This window comes from Callospermophilus lateralis, chromosome 17 (assembly GCF_048772815.1).
Source record: "Callospermophilus lateralis isolate mCalLat2 chromosome 17, mCalLat2.hap1, whole genome shotgun sequence".
In the NCBI taxonomy this organism is placed as follows: domain Eukaryota; kingdom Metazoa; phylum Chordata; class Mammalia; order Rodentia; family Sciuridae; genus Callospermophilus; species Callospermophilus lateralis.
In genome coordinates, this window is record NC_135321.1 from 3,921,183 (window position 1) to 3,939,178 (window position 17,996).

At 50.6% G+C, this 17,996-nt stretch overlaps 1 protein-coding gene across 2 annotated transcripts; it reads left to right on the forward strand.

The window, feature by feature from the left end:
- Positions 1-358: 358 nt before the first annotated feature.
- On the forward strand, positions 359-17,184 carry Dipk1c (divergent protein kinase domain 1C). Of its 2 annotated transcripts, XM_076837210.2 has the most exons (4): positions 359-541; positions 8,720-9,400; positions 13,372-13,536; positions 16,969-17,184. In XM_076837210.2, the coding sequence occupies exons 1-4, from the start codon at positions 359-361 to the stop codon at positions 17,182-17,184; spliced, it is 1,245 nt and encodes a 414-aa protein (XP_076693325.2). The 2 variants fall into 2 exon arrangements, with proteins under 2 accessions (XP_076693325.2, XP_076693326.2); XM_076837211.2 differs by lacking the exon at positions 13,372-13,536.
- Positions 17,185-17,996: the final 812 nt, after the last annotated feature.

Genomic DNA, 17,996 nt, shown 5'->3' on the forward strand with positions numbered 1-17,996 from the left:
AATAGCAGCCACCGGGGAGTCAGGGGTCCAGGTGGGACCCGGGCGCTCCCGCGGCTCAGAGCTGGGGCGTAGGCAGCGGAGCTGGCGGTCGGGGGCGAATCCACGCGGATTCCGTTTGAGTGAGGGGCTGGTCTTCTGGGGAAAGTGGGACGTGGCAGCGGGCGGGGGCCGAGTGGAGCGGGGCGCCTGGCGCGTCCCCCGGGAGCTGCGAGCGGACCCGCCCGCGGGGCTCGGTGCGCGCCCTCCCCTCCTCCCCGCGCTGCCCCTCCCCCGCCCCCTCCCGCCCGGCGGGTCCCGGAGCTGCGACGCGAGCGCGGGGCGCGGGGCTCTGGCGGCGGCGGGCCGGGCCGGCCTGGCCATGGCGCGTGCGGCGGGCGCGCGGTGCGGGCGGTGTGCGCGGTGCGGGCGGTGCGCGCTCCTCGCCTTCGCCGCGTGGACCGCGGGCTGGGTGCTGGCGGCCACGCTGCTGCTCCGCGCGCACCCGGGCGTCTTCTCCGAGCGCTGCACCGACGAGAAGAGCCGGCGCATCCTGGCCGCGCTGGTAGGTCCCGCCGCCGCACTGCCCCGCGCCGCGCGTCCGGGGTGGGGGCCTCCGACACCTCCTCGGGCCACTGGAGGCTGCGGCAAGGCTGCGCCCACCCCGCCCCGGAGCCGAGGGCTGCGGTGGCTCCCGCCCGGGGGAGGGGGCCCCGCCACCTGCGTGGAAAGCCGAGGCTCACGACCGGGGTCTCAGCCTGGGAGTCCTCTATGGGGGCACAGGGAATAGCCCTCCCCTTTTTGTCAAAATCGCTCCTTTGTCCCAAGACAGCGTCCCTGCCTGACTATCCGCCGCCACTTCTGAGCCTAAGCTCCCGAAGAAAGTTTTCGGGTTGGTTCCCGGTTTCTGGTGCCCGCGACCAGTGTCAGGCGGCCGGGATCGGGGAGTGGGCTGGCTTGGGGTTCGGTGCTAGTAGGGGACCGTGCTTCTGTCCCTCGGGTCCTCCGGTGTCCCTAGGCCAGTCGCCCTTTTTTGAGTCCACCCTGGGATAACTTGGTACCTGCAACTTGCCTAGTTGGGCGCACATGGATGGTAGGGCCCCGCCTCTGCGCCTCAAAGCCAAGGCTCTGCATGGTCGGGGTCCGTGGGAACCAAGGCAGAGCGCTGGCGGACGAGCGCAGCGCGCAGCGAGCAGGCTTGGTGCCTTGAGGGGGCCTGTCCTGGTCCTCCACTGCAGTCTCCTAACGCAGTGGAGGGCTTGCAGGCACACACCGAACAGCTCCTTGGCTGGCCTGGGCAGTTAGGCAGAAAGACACACTTGGTTGGCTTCTGCAGACTGCTCTGTGCCCTGGGCCTTGTGCCCCCAAACGAAATGCTGGTCTTCCTTGATTCCAAACAAGAGCTGCTCTTGTCCTTGGGTGCGGAAGATTATGTGCAGCAGAGACTGGAATACAGGTAGACAGACACTCCGCCCCCCTCCCCAAGGAAATAAAAAAAAGAAGACCTCAGCAGCTATGTTGCTTGATTTCTTAAGCCATTGTTTATTTCCTAAAATAGTGACCATCTACACATTTGATTTGAAAGGTGATCTATTTAAGAAATCCCCAACACATGGGAACTGTTCAGTCCAATTGCTTACATATGGGTGGGGTTTTGGGATTGCAGATTTTCAAACCGTGGCAGCATAAAGGTTTTTAAAATAAATAATTTAAAAAATGAGATTGGAAAAAATAAAGATCTAATACAAATCTTGTTCCCTAATTGAATGGGAATCTGTGAGGAGTTGATGGTTTTTTGGTGAGACACATCCTAGACTCTCCATCCATCCCCCCGACCGTTGCACAGAATTTCGATCAAGTTTTAAGTTTCAAGAGCTGTATGGTTTTTTTCAGTTACTCATATAAAAATTCATCTCAGTTATAAAGATTCCCCCCCTCTATTTTTGGGGCACGGATTGACTAAGGTAAACAAAAATTAATACTTTGGCTAAGATGCAAGACCTATTTATAAATTTAATATGATAATATTCTAGATTAACATAAAAAACAAACACAGTTTTTCATTTATTTATCTTTGGCCAAGAGGGGAAAAGCCTAATGGAAATTAAATAGCCTGCGATAATTTAAGTAATTGCTAATCATAACTTTCCCAGCATTCTAGGTCCAAAATTAAAACCAATTCTGTTGAGAAGTTTGCCAATACATCTTCAATGGCAGTCATATGGAATCATTTTCTAGTCTGACATACCACTGGAGAGAGTGATTCTGCTTGTAAAGGCTCTCAATCTTAACCATTGCCAAAAGAAGGGTTCAGTGACACATCTGTCTTCCCCAGGTTTGTCTGAGGGTGTCTCAGGTGAACTGATGTGTTGGGAGCCCGTGAATCGCCTTGTGAGTTTGCTCTTCCTCACACTCACTCAGAAGCTCTCTCCCCCTTTATTACTGCCACATCTCTTTCTGCTGTTCTGCATTTGCTGGTGTGAGACCTACCCAGAGCTCTGACTCAACTTCTGTCCAGGACACTCTAAACTAGGACAGGCTTAAATATGACCCCCATTTCCACAGCCCAGACGGGGCTGGGCTGGGCTGCCAAGCAGAGGGTGGCATTGTGGCTTCTGAGGACTCCAGCTGAATCGAGCCTCTGTGTCCCGGCTCCCCCGGCACTTTTCATTCTGCCTGGCTTTCATCCTACATAATAAAACGAGTTGTTATTTTCCTGATTGGCCTCCAGACTCTCATTAGCTTTCACTCTGAGTACCGGAGCACAGAAGAATCAACTTTGCCAGCCAAGCCAAAGGGAGCCTCTGGCAGAGCCAGGAGTGCTAGTGAATCCCGGACTCCTGTTCCCAGGCCCAGCAGGGCAGGTGGCATTGCTGGCCTAGGAGAAGCTGCCTGCAGATACTGCCACCAGATGATGAAGTTAGGGGATGGGGTCGGAGATCTATAGGCTCCCCCATGCCCCCAGCCTACCTCCTGGGGGAGCACCACACTCTGGGGACAGGAGTCCCTAGAAGAGCCAACTTGAGTTGTTGGAAAGGATTCATACCCTGGGTCTTGGAGCTTTGGATTTTCTCAGTCACACTAAGGGCTCCTCTTTCTGCGGCTTTTCAGCATATACCGTAGTCCAGTTGCACAAGGAAGCTCAGCCAGGCTGCGGGGAATTTGACTCTGCTTGCTCAGTTTGGTGCCTGGCTGCTGCTGCAGGCAGAACACTTCCTCAGAGCCTGAAGATGCCTGCTGCCGGCGCTGTGGATGTCCTCTATGGCAGGCACTGTGCAGAGGATTTGTGCATGTATTATTTCATTTTTAATCATCTCAACAGCCTTTATTAGGTATTTGCTTTGTAGTAGCCCCCTTTTTCAGAGGGCAAAACAGAGCTGCAGGTAAAGTAACTTTGTCCTTCTTTACCACTGTGTTGAGGAGCCAGGGTGTGACTCTGTGCAGTCTCACAGTAGAAACCCTGAGACAGTGCGTGGCTTCTCCTGTGATTAAACCCTAAGCTGTGCTGGGCGTGGTGGTACACACCTGTAATTCCAGTGGCTTGGGAGCCTGAGGCACGAGGATCCAAAGTTCAAAGCCAACCTCAGCAAAAGTGAGGCACTGAGCAACTCAGTGAGACCCTGTCTCTAAATAAAATACAAAATAGGGCTGGGGTTTGGCTCAGTGGTCGAGTGTCCCTGAGTTCAATCTCTGATACCCCAAAAATCCAAGCCAACGACAGAAAAAAACCTAAGCTGTTACTTAGCGGATACTCAGCTTTTCCATGGATGTCATTTTCAAAGCACTTCAAAACTATCCCCAGAGACTTGTTATCAGGAGGCTTAACTGCCTTGTGGCTGGTTAGTTTTTGATGGGATTTAATTTGGGGCCTTTGTTAGGGATTCATTTTTAACAGGGCAGGCTTGTCTTTCTTGGTGGCCCCCGTGGGACCCAGAAGCCAGGACCCATACCCAGGAAGATTTCATAGCAGCAACTGGCTCTTTCCTTGAGTGCCTGGCCATGTTTTTAATATGGAGAGGGACTGCACAGTGGACCAGCTACCGGCTGAGATTGTGCAATGCACATTGTAGCGGCTTGAGGAAGCAATACCCTCATGAAAAATGAATGTGGCTAACCACACCAGAACTGAATGCTTCTTACAAAACCAAGCACATAAAAGAAAACAGCCCTTCAGTATGACCTCTGAGAGCCTGTTAGTCGTTTCCTAGATTAGAGTGGACAGGTTTTGTTTTTGCCTGAGAACCATGATATAAAATGCAAAGACACTAAGCAACAACCACAAAGAAGACTTCCAACAGGAGCTGGGGCTGCCCCATGGAAATGGGCGTTTGTGTGTTTATACATGTCCATGAGAAACACAAATCCTCTGTGAACTTCATTAACTTAAATACTGCCAGAGCTAGAGACAATGAGGCCTCTTTTTGCCCAATTTATTTAAAAATATGACACCTGTGGATTTTGTATGCACAAATTTGGTTACAGAAATGCACCTATTTTCAAGCTGGCAGTTAGGAGCTCCCCATTAGCAGAAAAATGTCTGATAAAGTCTGACTTTAAAAATAAGTAAACCCCTACGTGTGTGTGTGTGTGTGTTGGAGGGAGGTGCTGTGGATAAAGCCCAAGGCCTTGTGCATGCTAGGCAAGTGTATTACCACTTAAGTAGCCCTGAACAAACCACTTTAAATGAGTTTAAAAATTTCTGATTCAACAGGATATGCTGCTACTGAGCTAATCCAACTCTTGTCTCTCCCATGATGAGAGCTTTCCCTTTCAAACTTGTTATTTTGGGGTTAAACTTACTGTCTTTTAAATCGCTGGATGAAGCTTTAATTGTGGCCAGCGGGCACAGGCATGCCAAGAGACCTTAAGCACTTACTGAAGCGCTGGTAACCAGCCACAGCCTCACAGTCTGTATAAGAAGGGCAAAACTGAGATACCAACATGCATCATAAAGGATAATGGCAAACGGCAGCTCTGTGAAAACTGTGTGTGTCTGTGTTTTAATGTAAATGCTCCATCATGGCAAACAAGGTAACTGGGGCACTGAAAAGTTAGGTCAGAAACCCAGGGTCTCACTGTGGTAACTGGCAGGGCCAGGCCAGGCTTTGGTCACCCACCTCCACTTCCTGTCCTTTCTGATACTCTGTATCCCAGCAAGGAGCCAGCCATGTGGGCCCTGCACTGATAAGCCAATGTGCTGACCTCCAGAAAAGCAGCCAAGAATAATGTTCCTCTTAAAAACCCACGGCTGATGCCAAACCCAATGGTCAAACCACTGCTCAAATGTCCAGCAGCTCCTGCTGGGATTGCCTTCTGAGTTCACGGGGCAAAGTTTGAGTTCACATCTTTAAGTTGGCTCTCTCCTCTGCTGGTTCCTTCTGGTTCTCTGAACACTAGGTGCTACATTGAAGCTTGGACTGGGCCTCTGCATCCTGTTTCCTGGGCCTGATCTACATTCACCCTCATTGTCTCTGGGCAGAAGCTGGTGTTGGTGGTTTGCAGGTGGCAAGGTGGGGCTGAAAGCCGGAGGCCTTTCCCAATCCTGTCAGTATCCAGCTGGCTTCTGGGCCCCCAGCAGTCATTCATGGCTCATGGCAAAGGTGGCTGCAGCTCAGATGAGAAGCATGAGGGTCCTGGCGGTCAGCTGCCAGCCTCCTAGGCTTTCCCTCCCCTCCTCCCAGCACGGGTCACCTCTCCCTGCTGCCCCCGCTGGGCTTCTGCTGCCCACTTTACTGTCTTTTTCAATTCTGTTAAGTACTTCACACAAAAGCACCTTTGGCTAAATTATAAATCTAGAGACACTGGAAAAATGTTTATGAAATCGAATCAAACCATGTTTGGAAATCATCCTTTACTTGTTTTTGGCGCTGGGATTTGAACCCAGGGGCACTTAGTCACTGAGCCACGTCCCCAGCCCCTTTTCATTTTTATTTTGAGGCAGAGTCTCACTAAGTTGCTTAGGGCCTTGCTAAGGTGCTGGGGCTGACCTGGCACTTGCGATCCCCCTGCCTTAGTCACTGGGATCCCAGGTGTGTGCCACCGTGCTCAGCCTTTTTTTTTTTTTTTTTTGGTTTCTTATTTAAAAGGAAATTTAAAATTGATTATTATACTGAAAACACCAGATGAAGTAGGGAAAAAGAAAAGACAAGTAAAATCAATAGCCTGCCCAGCGTCTGTGGTTCCCGTCTTCTTAGGTTCCCACCTCCTCCCCAGGCTGTGCTGTGGTCTCTGGGGCACATGGTTTCTCACAAGGACAATATGGAAGCAATTATAGGCAACGTGGCTGACACCAAGGGTCTCATCCTTTCCATGGTCATTTCATGACAAGTTGCCTTAGGAAGAGGTACCAACGTTAAAGACAGGTATTTTACTAAGATTCTGCAATGTTCCAAGAAGAATGCATATGATTTCAAGGGTGTTTAGAACCATTTTTCTGGGTGTGTGTATTAGTACAGCTTCCTTGTGGGTGTCAAAGACGAAGTTCCAGCCGTAGGTGGTGGGCCTCCTTCACTGGCTGGAGGGTCTGGCTGTGGCTCTCTGCTGGAGAGCACTATCCCTTGTCACATTGTCTTTGGCAAATGTGCCCCGTCCTTTAGGGTATGCAGAGATGTAGAGCCTCACAGCTGGCAGGGGACTCTCAGTAGGAAGCCAGGTGTCTGTGCTCTGGGCTATTGCTGGGGGAGTGACCCAACAGTACTGGAAATTCAGTGCTTACAAGCACTGGGGAGTTTTATTTGTTACTATGCGGTTTGAACAAGGGTGATCCATTATCTAACACTTTGGGGCCAGGTGTGTTTTGGAATTCAAACCTTTTTGGGTATTAGGGAGATAATATAGCACACATGCATTTTATTTTGCATATGGGAAGCACCAGTAATCAAATTAATAATCTTGCAGCAAAATATATGCAGATTCACACTGAATCAAATACACGCAGACTATAAATAGCCTCTCATTTTTTTTTCAGTCTGATTTGGATACAACATGAGGCCAAATGAGTCAGGAAAACTTGTAGTTTGCAATTGTTTGATTTTAGAACTGTGTATGTGTCCAGACACTGGAAGTTCATTTTTCAACTTCAAGGAGCATCTCATAATCTACTTGAGGTTAATAAAGCTAACAGGAGACAGCCGGTTAGTCTTTGGAAAGTAGGTAGTTAAATAGACACTTAGCTGCAAGTGCTGCTGGAGGGCCATCTCCCGGCCTCTATCCGCCCATACTTTGTAAATGCCACACCCGCTCTGCACTTGTTGTCCTACCTGTGCCGGGAGGCAGGGCCCTGTGATACAGCAAGGTGATGTGCTCAGGGCATAGCAGCAAAGCTGGGAAGGAGCCAGGTTTCCGGCTCTTGGGCCAGTGCTTTGTCCTGTGCTCCATGCTACACAGTGTCCGCAGCTGGTCCTTCAAGATGCTTTATAACCAACAATGTGGGGTGGAAAATTACTTTAGGATTTTATACTCGTTCTATGACCTTGTAAGGAAGCAGGCGACTGGTTTCATGTGCTGTAGAAGTTCTGGGGAAGAGAGGCTATATTTGCTGGTGTGGGAGGCAGATTCCTGTGTGGGAGAAACAGGTGGGATTAGAAAATATGCTCAACCTGTAATAAAAATGGGTCTGCAGATTTACATTTCCTGAAAAAGATGAAAAGGAAAGAATCACAATCCTCTCTTTCTTTCCGCTCTGTATCCCTTTCTTCTTTTCTTCCTCTCTCAGGATTGTTTGGCTGGACAGTCCTCTTAGGGAATTTGTGGTGTGATGGGGAAGGATGTTGGGTCCCCCATTGGCACATCTTAAAGTCCCCATCAGAGGGTCCTGGGTGGGCTTCCTCAGCACAGCTGGAACTCAGTACTCCCTACGCACCCATCATGTGACCCAGAGGGGCCATTCCTCTAGCCCACTAGCCACAAGACCTCTTCTAACTCCTGCGTCCTCCCGTTTTTCTCCTCTAAGCATCCGCAATCCTAGAGCTGCTAGCCTCGTAGGCCACGTCAGTTCATGTTGAGAGCAACAAGCTCAAGGTGTGTCCCTGCTGGAACGGGCAGTGCCGTGGTTGGCCCTGGGAGCAGGCGAGGACCTGGTGCCCATCTGGTTTAACGGCTCTTGGGTGGGAGTGTCTAATGCTCTGTGGGGGAGCTTCACATGCAGCTGGAGTTGAGATCCACTGGCCTGGGCCAGAGCTTTCATCTGACTCGGTTTTCCCAAGCAGCTGTGCCACAGAAGACAGCTTCTGGCCTCCAGACGTCCTGTTCTAAAGACTGGTCCTTTGCCCGACTGAGTGATGTAATCACGATGAGATTCTCTTCTCTCACAGAATGAGTTGTCCTGGGGATCCACAGGGGGCTGTTTCCAAGACTCCCATGCATACAAAACCCAATCTGGGGGTGCTCCAGTTCTTTATATAAAGTAGTGAAGTATTTGCACGTAACCTACCCACATCCTCTGTGTGCTCCCGATCATCTCTCGGTCACTTATGCTCCCTAGAGCCAGGCAAACACCATGTGAACAATATACTATGCTGTTTAGGAATTAATGACAAGAAAAAGATCTGTACATGTTCAGTACAGATGTAGATTTAAAGAAATATTTTTGATGGGTGGTTGGCCACAGAACCCACGGATGCAGAGGCCTGTGGTTCACCTCTGGGGGCTTCTCTCCACAGCTGGATCAGGAGCCCCTGAGTGCGGACCAGCCTGTATTCCCCTGCCCCAACTCTGTGGTGACCCACTCTTCCTTTCCTTCCAGTGCCAGGACTACCGGGGCGGCTGGCTGGTGGGCGACCTCTGCGAGGACCTCTGCGTGGCTGGGGAGCTGCTGTACCAGCGCTGCCTGTACTACGAGCGTGGCAAGAAGGTGCTGCAGGCCCAGTGGCGGGGGAGGCCCGTGGTGCTCAAGTCCAAGAGGGAGGCCTTCTCCAGCTTCCCTCCGCTCGGCATGCTGCAGGAGGAGGAGGCTGGGCAGAGGGGCCAGGGGGTCCCAGAGGCGGAGCTCCTCCTGGTGCTGGCCGGGGAAGTCAAGAACGCCTTGGGCCTGGAGCTGCCCAACAGCAGCGTGGGGCCCCTGTGGCCTGGCCGCTGGGGTCCAGGCTGGCGGCGGCAGCTGGCCAGCGCGTGGTCCCTGCTCCAACAGGAGGAGTATGTTCACCTCAGCCTACTGCAGGGCCTGAGTCGCCATGTCCTGCCTGTGCTGGGCTCCTGTGGCCACTTCTACGCGGTGGAGTACCTGGCCGCAGGCAGCCCCCAGCACAGCGCTCTCTTCCCTCTGGGCCAGGCTGCTCCCCGGGGCGGCCAGGCCCAGGCGCAGGCCATCAGCCACATTGCGCTCAGCTTCCTGGACATGGTGAGCCATTTCGACCATGACTTCTCCCACCGTCTTCACCTCTGTGACATCAAGCCCGAAAACTTTGCCATCAGGAGTGACTTCACAGTGAGTGGACCAGGGGAGGGTGTTTGTGGAGTGAGCTGCACTGCGGGTCTGCGGTCTGGGGGGAGGAGAGGACCTAGGCCAGCCCTCCTGCGGAGGAGGAGCTGCAGAGGGCCAAGTGGCTGTGTGCACAGTGGCCTGGCCCACTCACCCAGTGGCCTGGCCTGGGCACACGGTGCCCAAACTGCCGTGTGCTGCAGCAGCGTGTGACCTGTCAGTACTTCTCTTCTGGAGAGGTTCTATTAGTTTCCAGTCTGTGTTTAAGACTGCCAGCAGGGCAGGAGGAGTCTGGTGCCCAGGTCAAGTGCTGGGCAGCTGCAGGACCCAGGAGGCAGAGGAGGGGCCAGAGGGACTCAGTGCTCTATTACGAGATACCCCTGTCCCCCCACTGGGCCCCCACAATGTGTCAGGGTAGCTGCTTCCCCTAACACTGGCCTCACTGTCTGCCCTGAGGGTACTTGGTCACTCAACAGGAAGTGGTGACAAGACTGCCTGTGATGTGGTGGCATTAAATAGGTGTTGGGGAGCTGTGCTCTGGTCCCTCTCCTGCACTGCACACACTGGCAGCCATCACCAGGGTGAGCGGGCTACCGTGGGACTGGCTCATGATGGAGTAAGGCTCTTATCCTGGTCAGGACATAAAGGGACAAAGAGGAGGTGCCACTGCTGCTGGCCATGACTTTGATGGCAGGTGGCACAGGAGTGACATAGCCTTCTTAAAGCAGCTTGCCATCTGGAAAGCAGAATCTGCCTGCAGCACCAATCCCTCGTCTACCTGGGGGACTTGTCCCTGAAGGGCACTGGAGCATTGACCTCGCAGCATTGTCCTAGTGCCCTCTTCTCACTGCCCTGGGTGGGGGCAACAAGCAGGGGATGGCTTCAGGTGTGAAAGGCACTGAGCTGGAAGGTTCCGGCAGGTTCTAGAAGGCTCTGGGAGCCTCCGGGGCAGGGAGCTCCGGAGGCTCTCAGTGCACCCCCCCCTCCCCAGTGCTCTGGGCTCCATGCTGCCTTGCAGGGGCCAGTTCCCACGACTCATCCAGAAAGTGTGTCTGAGTGTCAGTGAGTGGAACTGTGGGCGCTGTGGGCTCCAGGGACCTGGGAGGAACCTGGCTTCATGGAGGGGCTGGGGCTGGGGGTCCTCCGTGTGGAGGGGCGCCCTGGGTGTTTCTGGGTCTGTGTGCTGATGCCCCAGTTCCTGGTTCGTGCAGCCGCCTAAATTGTGACTCCAGCGTCTTGCACATGGTGGTCCTGAGAGCTCTGCTCAGTGAAATCCTGACCTGCTCCTCACCATCCCTGACTGCGTTCCCCAGAGCCGTCCCTCTGCGCTGGCTCTGGTGCAGGTGGGGTGGGGAGGGGAGGGAAAGGGTGAATCCCTTCACAAGCCCCCTACTCTTGACCCTCCTTGAGACACTGAACTATAAGTCAGCTGTTTTACCTGGATTTTGTCTAAGTGAAAACCAGCAGACCCCCACATCACCTAAGAACTTTTTTAGAAATCAAATTCTCAGACTCCACCCTACTGAATCCACACAGGCCGGATCTTAAACTCCGGGGTGGGACTCAGCAGCCTGTGTTGTAGGAACACCTCCTTCCAGCTGGTTCTGCCTGTGCTCCAGTTTGAGATCTGGGTGCTGTAGATCCCAGTGGGTGGCTCCTGCCTTTGAGCCCCAGCTGCCCTGCTGTCCTGTGGTGGGAGGGGTGCCAAGAATCCAAATCTCCCCCCACCTGCAAGCCCAACCCCCTGAAGGTATGGAGAGTTTATCCAGTGGTTGCAAATGAGCAACTAGGTCAGGGCTTGGTGACCCAGCCTGTGGCAGGCGAGTGCACCTTTTGAGCAGACGATGTCTTCCTGCTCTAGAGAATGAAAAATGGAGAATAGACTATGAGACAATTCCATGCAGCAGAGAATGAAATAATTCTCACTGATCTTTCTATTCTGATGCCCAAGGAAATCTGAAGATGGTAATGCACATTCAGTAATTTCATGCAGGAAGGGTTCCACGGTTCTCTTGATGTTAAGAAACATCACACAGGTTTTTGTGTTTGTGTGGTTACTGTTCTTATTGTAGGTGTGTAGGGTCATGCTTTCAAGAGCTGTGATTCATCCTCGGTGCACAATATAAATTAAGAAATAAACCTGGCTCTCTCTGGGATGAAAACCCAGAAACCATCAGAAACAGGATCGAGAAGGAGCCAAGGACTGGAATTCCACCTTGGAGCCCAGGAGGAGCTGGGGAGGCTGCCAGAAACTCCGGGAAGAGGCGCTCGCTCTGGTGATAAGTTACAAAGATGACAGATTCATTAGCACAGCCCTCATCCATTTTTAGTATATTAACCAGGCTAAATAATGAAATTAGCCATTTATTTTGGCTGAATAATGAGATAAGAAAGATTGATTAAAATGATAAATTCTGTTTGCTGGGTCTGAATTAGTTATTAGGCAAAGCCCTCAGACAGGGAAAAGTTCTCTGCTCTTTATTTTCATGATTCTGCACATATTTTGAAACAAATTATGTTCCCTCCTGCTCTGTTTTACTAAATAATTCCCAAGAACACTTCTTGCCTTCCAGCATCAATCTTAAGTGAAAAACAAAGATAATAAATAAATAAATAAATAGGCAAGCACCAGGGCCTGTGCCTCCTGTGGCTGCGTGAAGCTGGAGGAAACGAACACCAACAAGCCAGCTCTCTCCCAGGGGCTGTCTGGCACTGACCTGTGAAGGCTTGTGAAATGCCACAACGCCATCAGATTCATCAAGCTTCCTAATAGCTTTTTGATACCTGGGAGCTATAAGCTGCATGACTTGGGCAGACTCCAGGTTTTCTCAGATTCAAGCTCATCTTTTCTTTTTGTTGTTATATCCAGGTGGTGGAGGAAAATCTGCATAATTTAGAAGTTATTCTTTTTCTTTTTTTGAAGACTATTTGGTTTGAAGCCAGGATGATAAATCCGAAATTCCAGGGGCTTGTGAGGTTCTCAGGCTCACAGTGGGACTTGGAAGTGGGTCCCTCCTGTTGATCCTGTTGAGTCAGGATCCACATGTGTCTATCCTAATTTGAGCACTTTGTCTTTCCCTCACACTGGTCGGTTGGAAATTCATTGGTGTGGGTAGCAAAGGTGCCATAAAACTCAGATAAAAATCCCGATCTCGAAGGTGTAACAGATATGCGGGGATTGTCAAATCTAAATGGAGTTGTTCATGTCAACCCTAACCAAAGCACCAAAATAAATAAAGCCAGAGATTGTGGAGGAAGGGTTGCTATGCATGACTCCCTGACAGTAACCACCAGAGGAGGCTGTCGAAAAGCACAGCCTTGCACAGAGGCCACCGCAGCCTTACATATAAGGCACTTCTACAAGGACATCTGCCCAGCAACTGTCTGTCAACCTCAGACTGATGCCATGATTGTTATTAGTCATTGTGACCCAGCATATTGTTTCAAAACATCTTAAGTAATCCTCGTTGTTGCCCTAAAAAGCTTCCCCAGGCCTCAGCCCTGAATATGGCAGAAGTTTGCTGCCATCCTGTGCTCCCACCATGAGGCTCTGCTATTCCCACGCTAACTCTTCCTAAATAGATGCCAGTGTTCTTCGGAGAATCTCTGGTTGTTTTTGTTATTTAGGATGACAAAGGTCAGATACCAAAGCTGATAAAGTAATAGAAATAAATTCATTTTTAAGCCATTTCAGAGATTCTACTTTTGAAGCAGAGAAAATGTTCAAAGATGAAAAGTGATACTTGTAGTTATGGCTCCAAATCCTTGGCTTTAACCAGTGATGGCAAAGTTTCTTTCTGCAGTTGAAGCTTTGCAATATAATCCATGCGAAGAGTTGTAAACTCCTGGTGTGGGACAGCCACTCCAGGTCCTGGCCGGGCTCTGAACAGGGCAAAGAGGCTAGAAGGAGGAGCCTGGACAGGCTCCTGCCATGAGGCGGGGTGTCCTCTGATGGCTCCGTGCTGTTTTGATTGCAGGTCGTGGCTATTGATGTGGACATGGCCTTTTTTGAACCTAAAATGAGGGAGATTCTTGAGCAGAATTGCACAGGAGATGAAGACTGCAATTTCTTTGACTGTTTTTCAAAATGTGATTTGCATGTGAACAAATGTGGAGCTCAACGTGTCAACAGCAACCTGCAGGTGAGTGGGCTGCTGGGGGCTGGGATGCCATCAGTCCCTCTGGTGGCCTGTGCCCTCTCTGAATACCCTCAGGTATTCAGCAAGGGCTGGGCAGGGTGGGGGGGTTACTGTCTACCCCATGGGGAGGGTGGTCAAGTGACCACTGAGATCTGATGGACGGAGGTCCCAGCAAAGCCACCTGCTGGGCTTCCTCTTCCTTGAAGCTCCACCTGAGCCTTGGGCTTAGAGACCTGTTTTCTGGGTCCAGTGTCTTTGTCAACATAACCCCTCACACAACACACACACACACACACACACACACACACACACACCAAGAATGAGAACCCAGAGACCAGTCTGTCAAGGACAAGACTGATAAGAGTACAAAGCAGGCCCCAGGATGGACAGACACTGCAGTGCCACGGGATAGGCTCCGGACAGCAGAGGTTGCAGGGGTGGGGTGGGAGGAAGCCGAGTCCAGGTCAGCAGTAAGTAGGAGTCAACTGGGCTTCAGACAGCTGAACCGGGTCTCAAGGTGGGAGACTCCACGTCCAGGGTTGAGTACCCCATCAGTGGGACATCATCTCTCCTTTTGGTAGAAGTAGTCCCTTCCAGCCCTCACCTGAGGTACTTAGGTGGATGAGGGTGAAGGGGGGCCCACAGGTCTGAGGCCTCTGCAAGAGGGCAGTGTCGGGACCGCCTCACCACTGAATCAGAGGCGCCAGGGGAGCACAGTGCAGGGCTGTCATCCCAGGATGGGATGGGTTGGGGAGAGGTGGATGGTGGTGCTGTTAATCTGGTGGTCTTTGGCAAGGTCAGATAAAGGCCCTGGTTCTGCCCCAGAGTGACCCAAACTTTGGGTCACTTTGGGCTTCCTCCTGAAGGAGGCTCAGCAACGATGTGACCGGGAGGCCTGCCACCCTGACCTCTTTAATGTGGCACCCTCACCTGGTGCATCCAGCTGGGGGAGTGGGGTGGTCTTCACGGTAGCATCTCCCCAGTCCACAGAACGGGAACACGCCTTCTCTACGCAGCATAAGGAGCCCAAGCTTCTGTCCCTTCTGATTCATCAGGGGGCACAAGGAACCAAAGAAGTCAGCGAGAAAGAGCAGACACCAGACATTTGAATGCCCATATCCAAAGAGCCAAAGAAATGGAAAATGATTTCATCTCATCAAAGATATGCATATGGAAATCTGATGATAACAAATTTGTCAATTGGGAATAGTCATTAAAATGCTAATCATTAACAGTTGAAGCTTCAGGGAAAGAGATAAATGTCTATATTGTTATAGATCATAAACTATATCTCTCTGGAGAGTTGTGAGTGTTGAAAATGTTTATATTAAGCAATTTCACTTCTCCATGAACCTGATGATTGCTTTAGAATAAAGTCCTAGAAGTGAGGTTACACATTCTTTAAGGATATGAGATAATTGAAGTGTTAAGTTAAAAAAAATAGAGACTACAAATCAATATTTAAACTATGACTAGGATATTTTGCAAAATAGGATATTATTGAAAAGATAGATACCAAGCTGTCAAAAATAATTATTTCTGAATGGTAGGATTACAGTTTTTCTTCATCTTGCAATTTTTCTACTTTTCTAACTTAAATCTCACACAAAAATTCTAGCCATGCATAAATTGATTGACAAATAAATGGAATAGAATAAAAATGTTCACAAATAGGCTTACTGATAAGTGGGCATTTAGTGTGTGGTGAAGGGGGTGCAGCCCTGTGTGGGAGCTGGGTTATGTAATGACTGGTAAAGTGGCAGCCCAACAAGTGGTCCAGTTAACTCCGTGTTTCATTCCTTATGCCAAACTAAATTCCAGATGGCCCAAATACTTACTTGTAAAAAGTGAAATCCTTAAAGTACCAGGAAAGAACATACTTGGAGAATGTAATATTATTCTAGTGCAGGGAAAGCCTTTGTAAGTATAGAGCACAGCTCAGAAGCCAAAGGAAGAACAGTGCACAAATTTAGCTATCTTTAAAAAAATCCCCATGGGCAAAGAAGCCACAAAATCACCAAAACTATAAGCAAAGCAAAAATACTTGCAATTCTCCTTCAGACCAGAAGGATAGAGCATGGATGGAAAAATTATCCCTGGCTCCCAGAGATCATGCAACCCCTCAACCAGGAAATCTACAGAACTTCTTTTCCAGGGGTGTGCCTGCTTCCTGGCAGCAGTATCTAGTAATTGGTCAGTGTGGGAGAAGGGGGCACAGATACAAAGCTGAGTCCCTTTGCCCCCATAAAGGACAACTATGTAGGTCTTCCTCAGTTCCCTAGGGATGTGTCCCCATGAACACTCCCAACAAATCCCTGCATGAAAACTTGCCATACTGCCCAGAGTAGCATTTGTGCAAACATAAAATAAAATGGGGCCAACGTGTTTACAGGCTTAGATTCTGTCTAGGGTGCTTGAATAGGAGTCACCTCTCGGGGGAGCCCAGAATCCAGGCTCGTTGGAGACTGAGATTATGACACTTTAAAGTCTGCACATGAAAATGTGTTCTTGATTCAAAAAAGAAATAAAGTTGTCTTTTTAAAAAAGTAATCCTTGCCTTTATAGGGTCTGGAAAATGAAAGTTAAATTACTTGTCTTCTATGATATAGCAAAACAATAAAATGGAGGCGTTTGCTGAATGATCCCAACACCAAGGGTGATGTGGGAGATAAAGCACTGTTAACTGTGCAGCGCCCAGGCCAGGCTCCACGGAGGGGCTGTGAAAGCTGTAAGCAGATCACGTTCGAACTGAGAATTTCGAGATCTCTTGGGCATCAGTGAATTTCACAGCCTTTTAGAATTAAAGACCATTACAGAGTAACTTAATCTTTTCCTTCTGCTCCTAAAATAATACATTTCGAAGGCTCCTTTAAGGATACCTATGCCTGTAGCCTCTTCCTTCTTCACAGGCTCCGAGGCTGCGTGGAACAGTGCACATGTCTGTACTGCCTTCGCTGAGCTCCATCTGGCCCTCAGGACGCCCCGTTGGGGTGGTTATCATTGCTGCTCTGACCCACTTGTGGACAGGACAGCCCTTGTGGAGTGGGGACAGGGCAGGGCGGCTGGCTGAGACCCACAGAGCCACTGACTCCTAAGAACTGTCCCTGTCGGTGACTTCTACTCGCTTTCTCTTTGGAAATGTGTTCGGTCCTCTACGAAGCATCACCCAGAACCTCTCCGCTGCTCAAGGCTGGGGATGGATCTCCCTCTGCACAGGGAGCCAGGCTCCCGCTCTCTGAGGTGGGGCTTTTCTGGGTGCAGAGTGGTCTCAGCTGCAGAAGGGAAAGACCCCCACCTCCCAAGAGTCCAGTGGCCTCTGCAGGGCCCTCCCTGAAGGAGCAGAGCCAAGGTCCGCTGGAGAGCCAACTGGGGACTTGGGAAGCTTTGAGCGATGACTTGCCGCCCCCAGTTAACTGCACACCCTTCTTTCCCCAGGTAATCTGTGACAAGATATTTCGCCACTGGTTCCCCTCAACTCTCAAGAGCTCTGCTGTCTCCTTCCGGCTCCGGCGGCAATTACAGCAGGCTGTACAGGAATGCACGGACCCAGAAGTCTCCACTGGGAACTGGAGAGCAGCCCCCAGCGTGTTCTGGAAGCTTCGCAGGCTCCTTCAAGCCCTGCTGAAGGAGCTGCAGGAGGCAGAGAAGTAGACACTCAGGCCTTCAGCGTGTGCACGGCAGAGAAGTGACCTGGAGTGACTTTTTGTGCAGTTGCTCTAATGATGAGACATGTTCACTATGCAAATGGATTATCTCTAGGTACTGTGAAGTCTGACCTGTGCAATTGCTGGTGCTGTTGAGTTTCACTTCAGCTGCTGGGACAAGTGTCCCCATGCTCAACCCCAGCTTGATGATTTTTGTTGGTCCTGACCCCTTTGTCACACCCTGAAATGATAGAGGAGGCACAGGGCATTTTCCTTTGGGGGGACTCTCAGAAAACACAAGCTCCATGTGCAACATTCTGCAGAAAGCACTGTGTCCAGTAATCAGAGAAAAAAATGATCTAATTTCTCTTCCCTTTAAACTATTACCACAAGTGTGTGCACACAGGTGAGTGTGCAAGAGAGCATGGGTGTGCAGAGGTGTGTGGACATGTATGTATATACCAGCATGTGCTCATGTGTCCATGAAGAGCAATATGAATGTGTGTACACGTGACTGTGTGCAGGCAAGCATGTTAATGTGTGTGTGTGCTTGCATCTGTGTGAGTGTGTGTGAGTGTGCATGGCTGTGCACAGGTGACTGCTCTGTGGTGGAGTTTGAGTATGCCTCTGTGTGCACACATGAATATGAGTGTGCACCTGCACCAGTATTCATCTACAGGTGTGAGCGTGTGCACCCGAGGGAGTCTGTGTGTGTGAACACATGCACATGAATGGGTGTGACCGCAGGCACAAGTGCATGCATGAGTGTGCATGTGCGTGTAGGCAGAGGAGTGTGCGCAGGTGGACTTGTGGGGCGTG

Bases quoted from the DNA above. Each gene is read 5' to 3' on its own strand.
- Dipk1c (XM_076837210.2), top strand. From the start codon at position 359: ATGGCGCGTGCGGCGGGCGCGCGGTGCGGGCGGTGTGCGCGGTGCGGG. The intron at 9,401-13,371 runs GTGAGTGGACCA...TTTTGATTGCAG, and splicing joins CCATCAGGAGTGACTTCACA to GTCGTGGCTATTGATGTGGA. The intron at 13,537-16,968 runs GTGAGTGGGCTG...TTCTTTCCCCAG, and splicing joins GTGTCAACAGCAACCTGCAG to GTAATCTGTGACAAGATATT.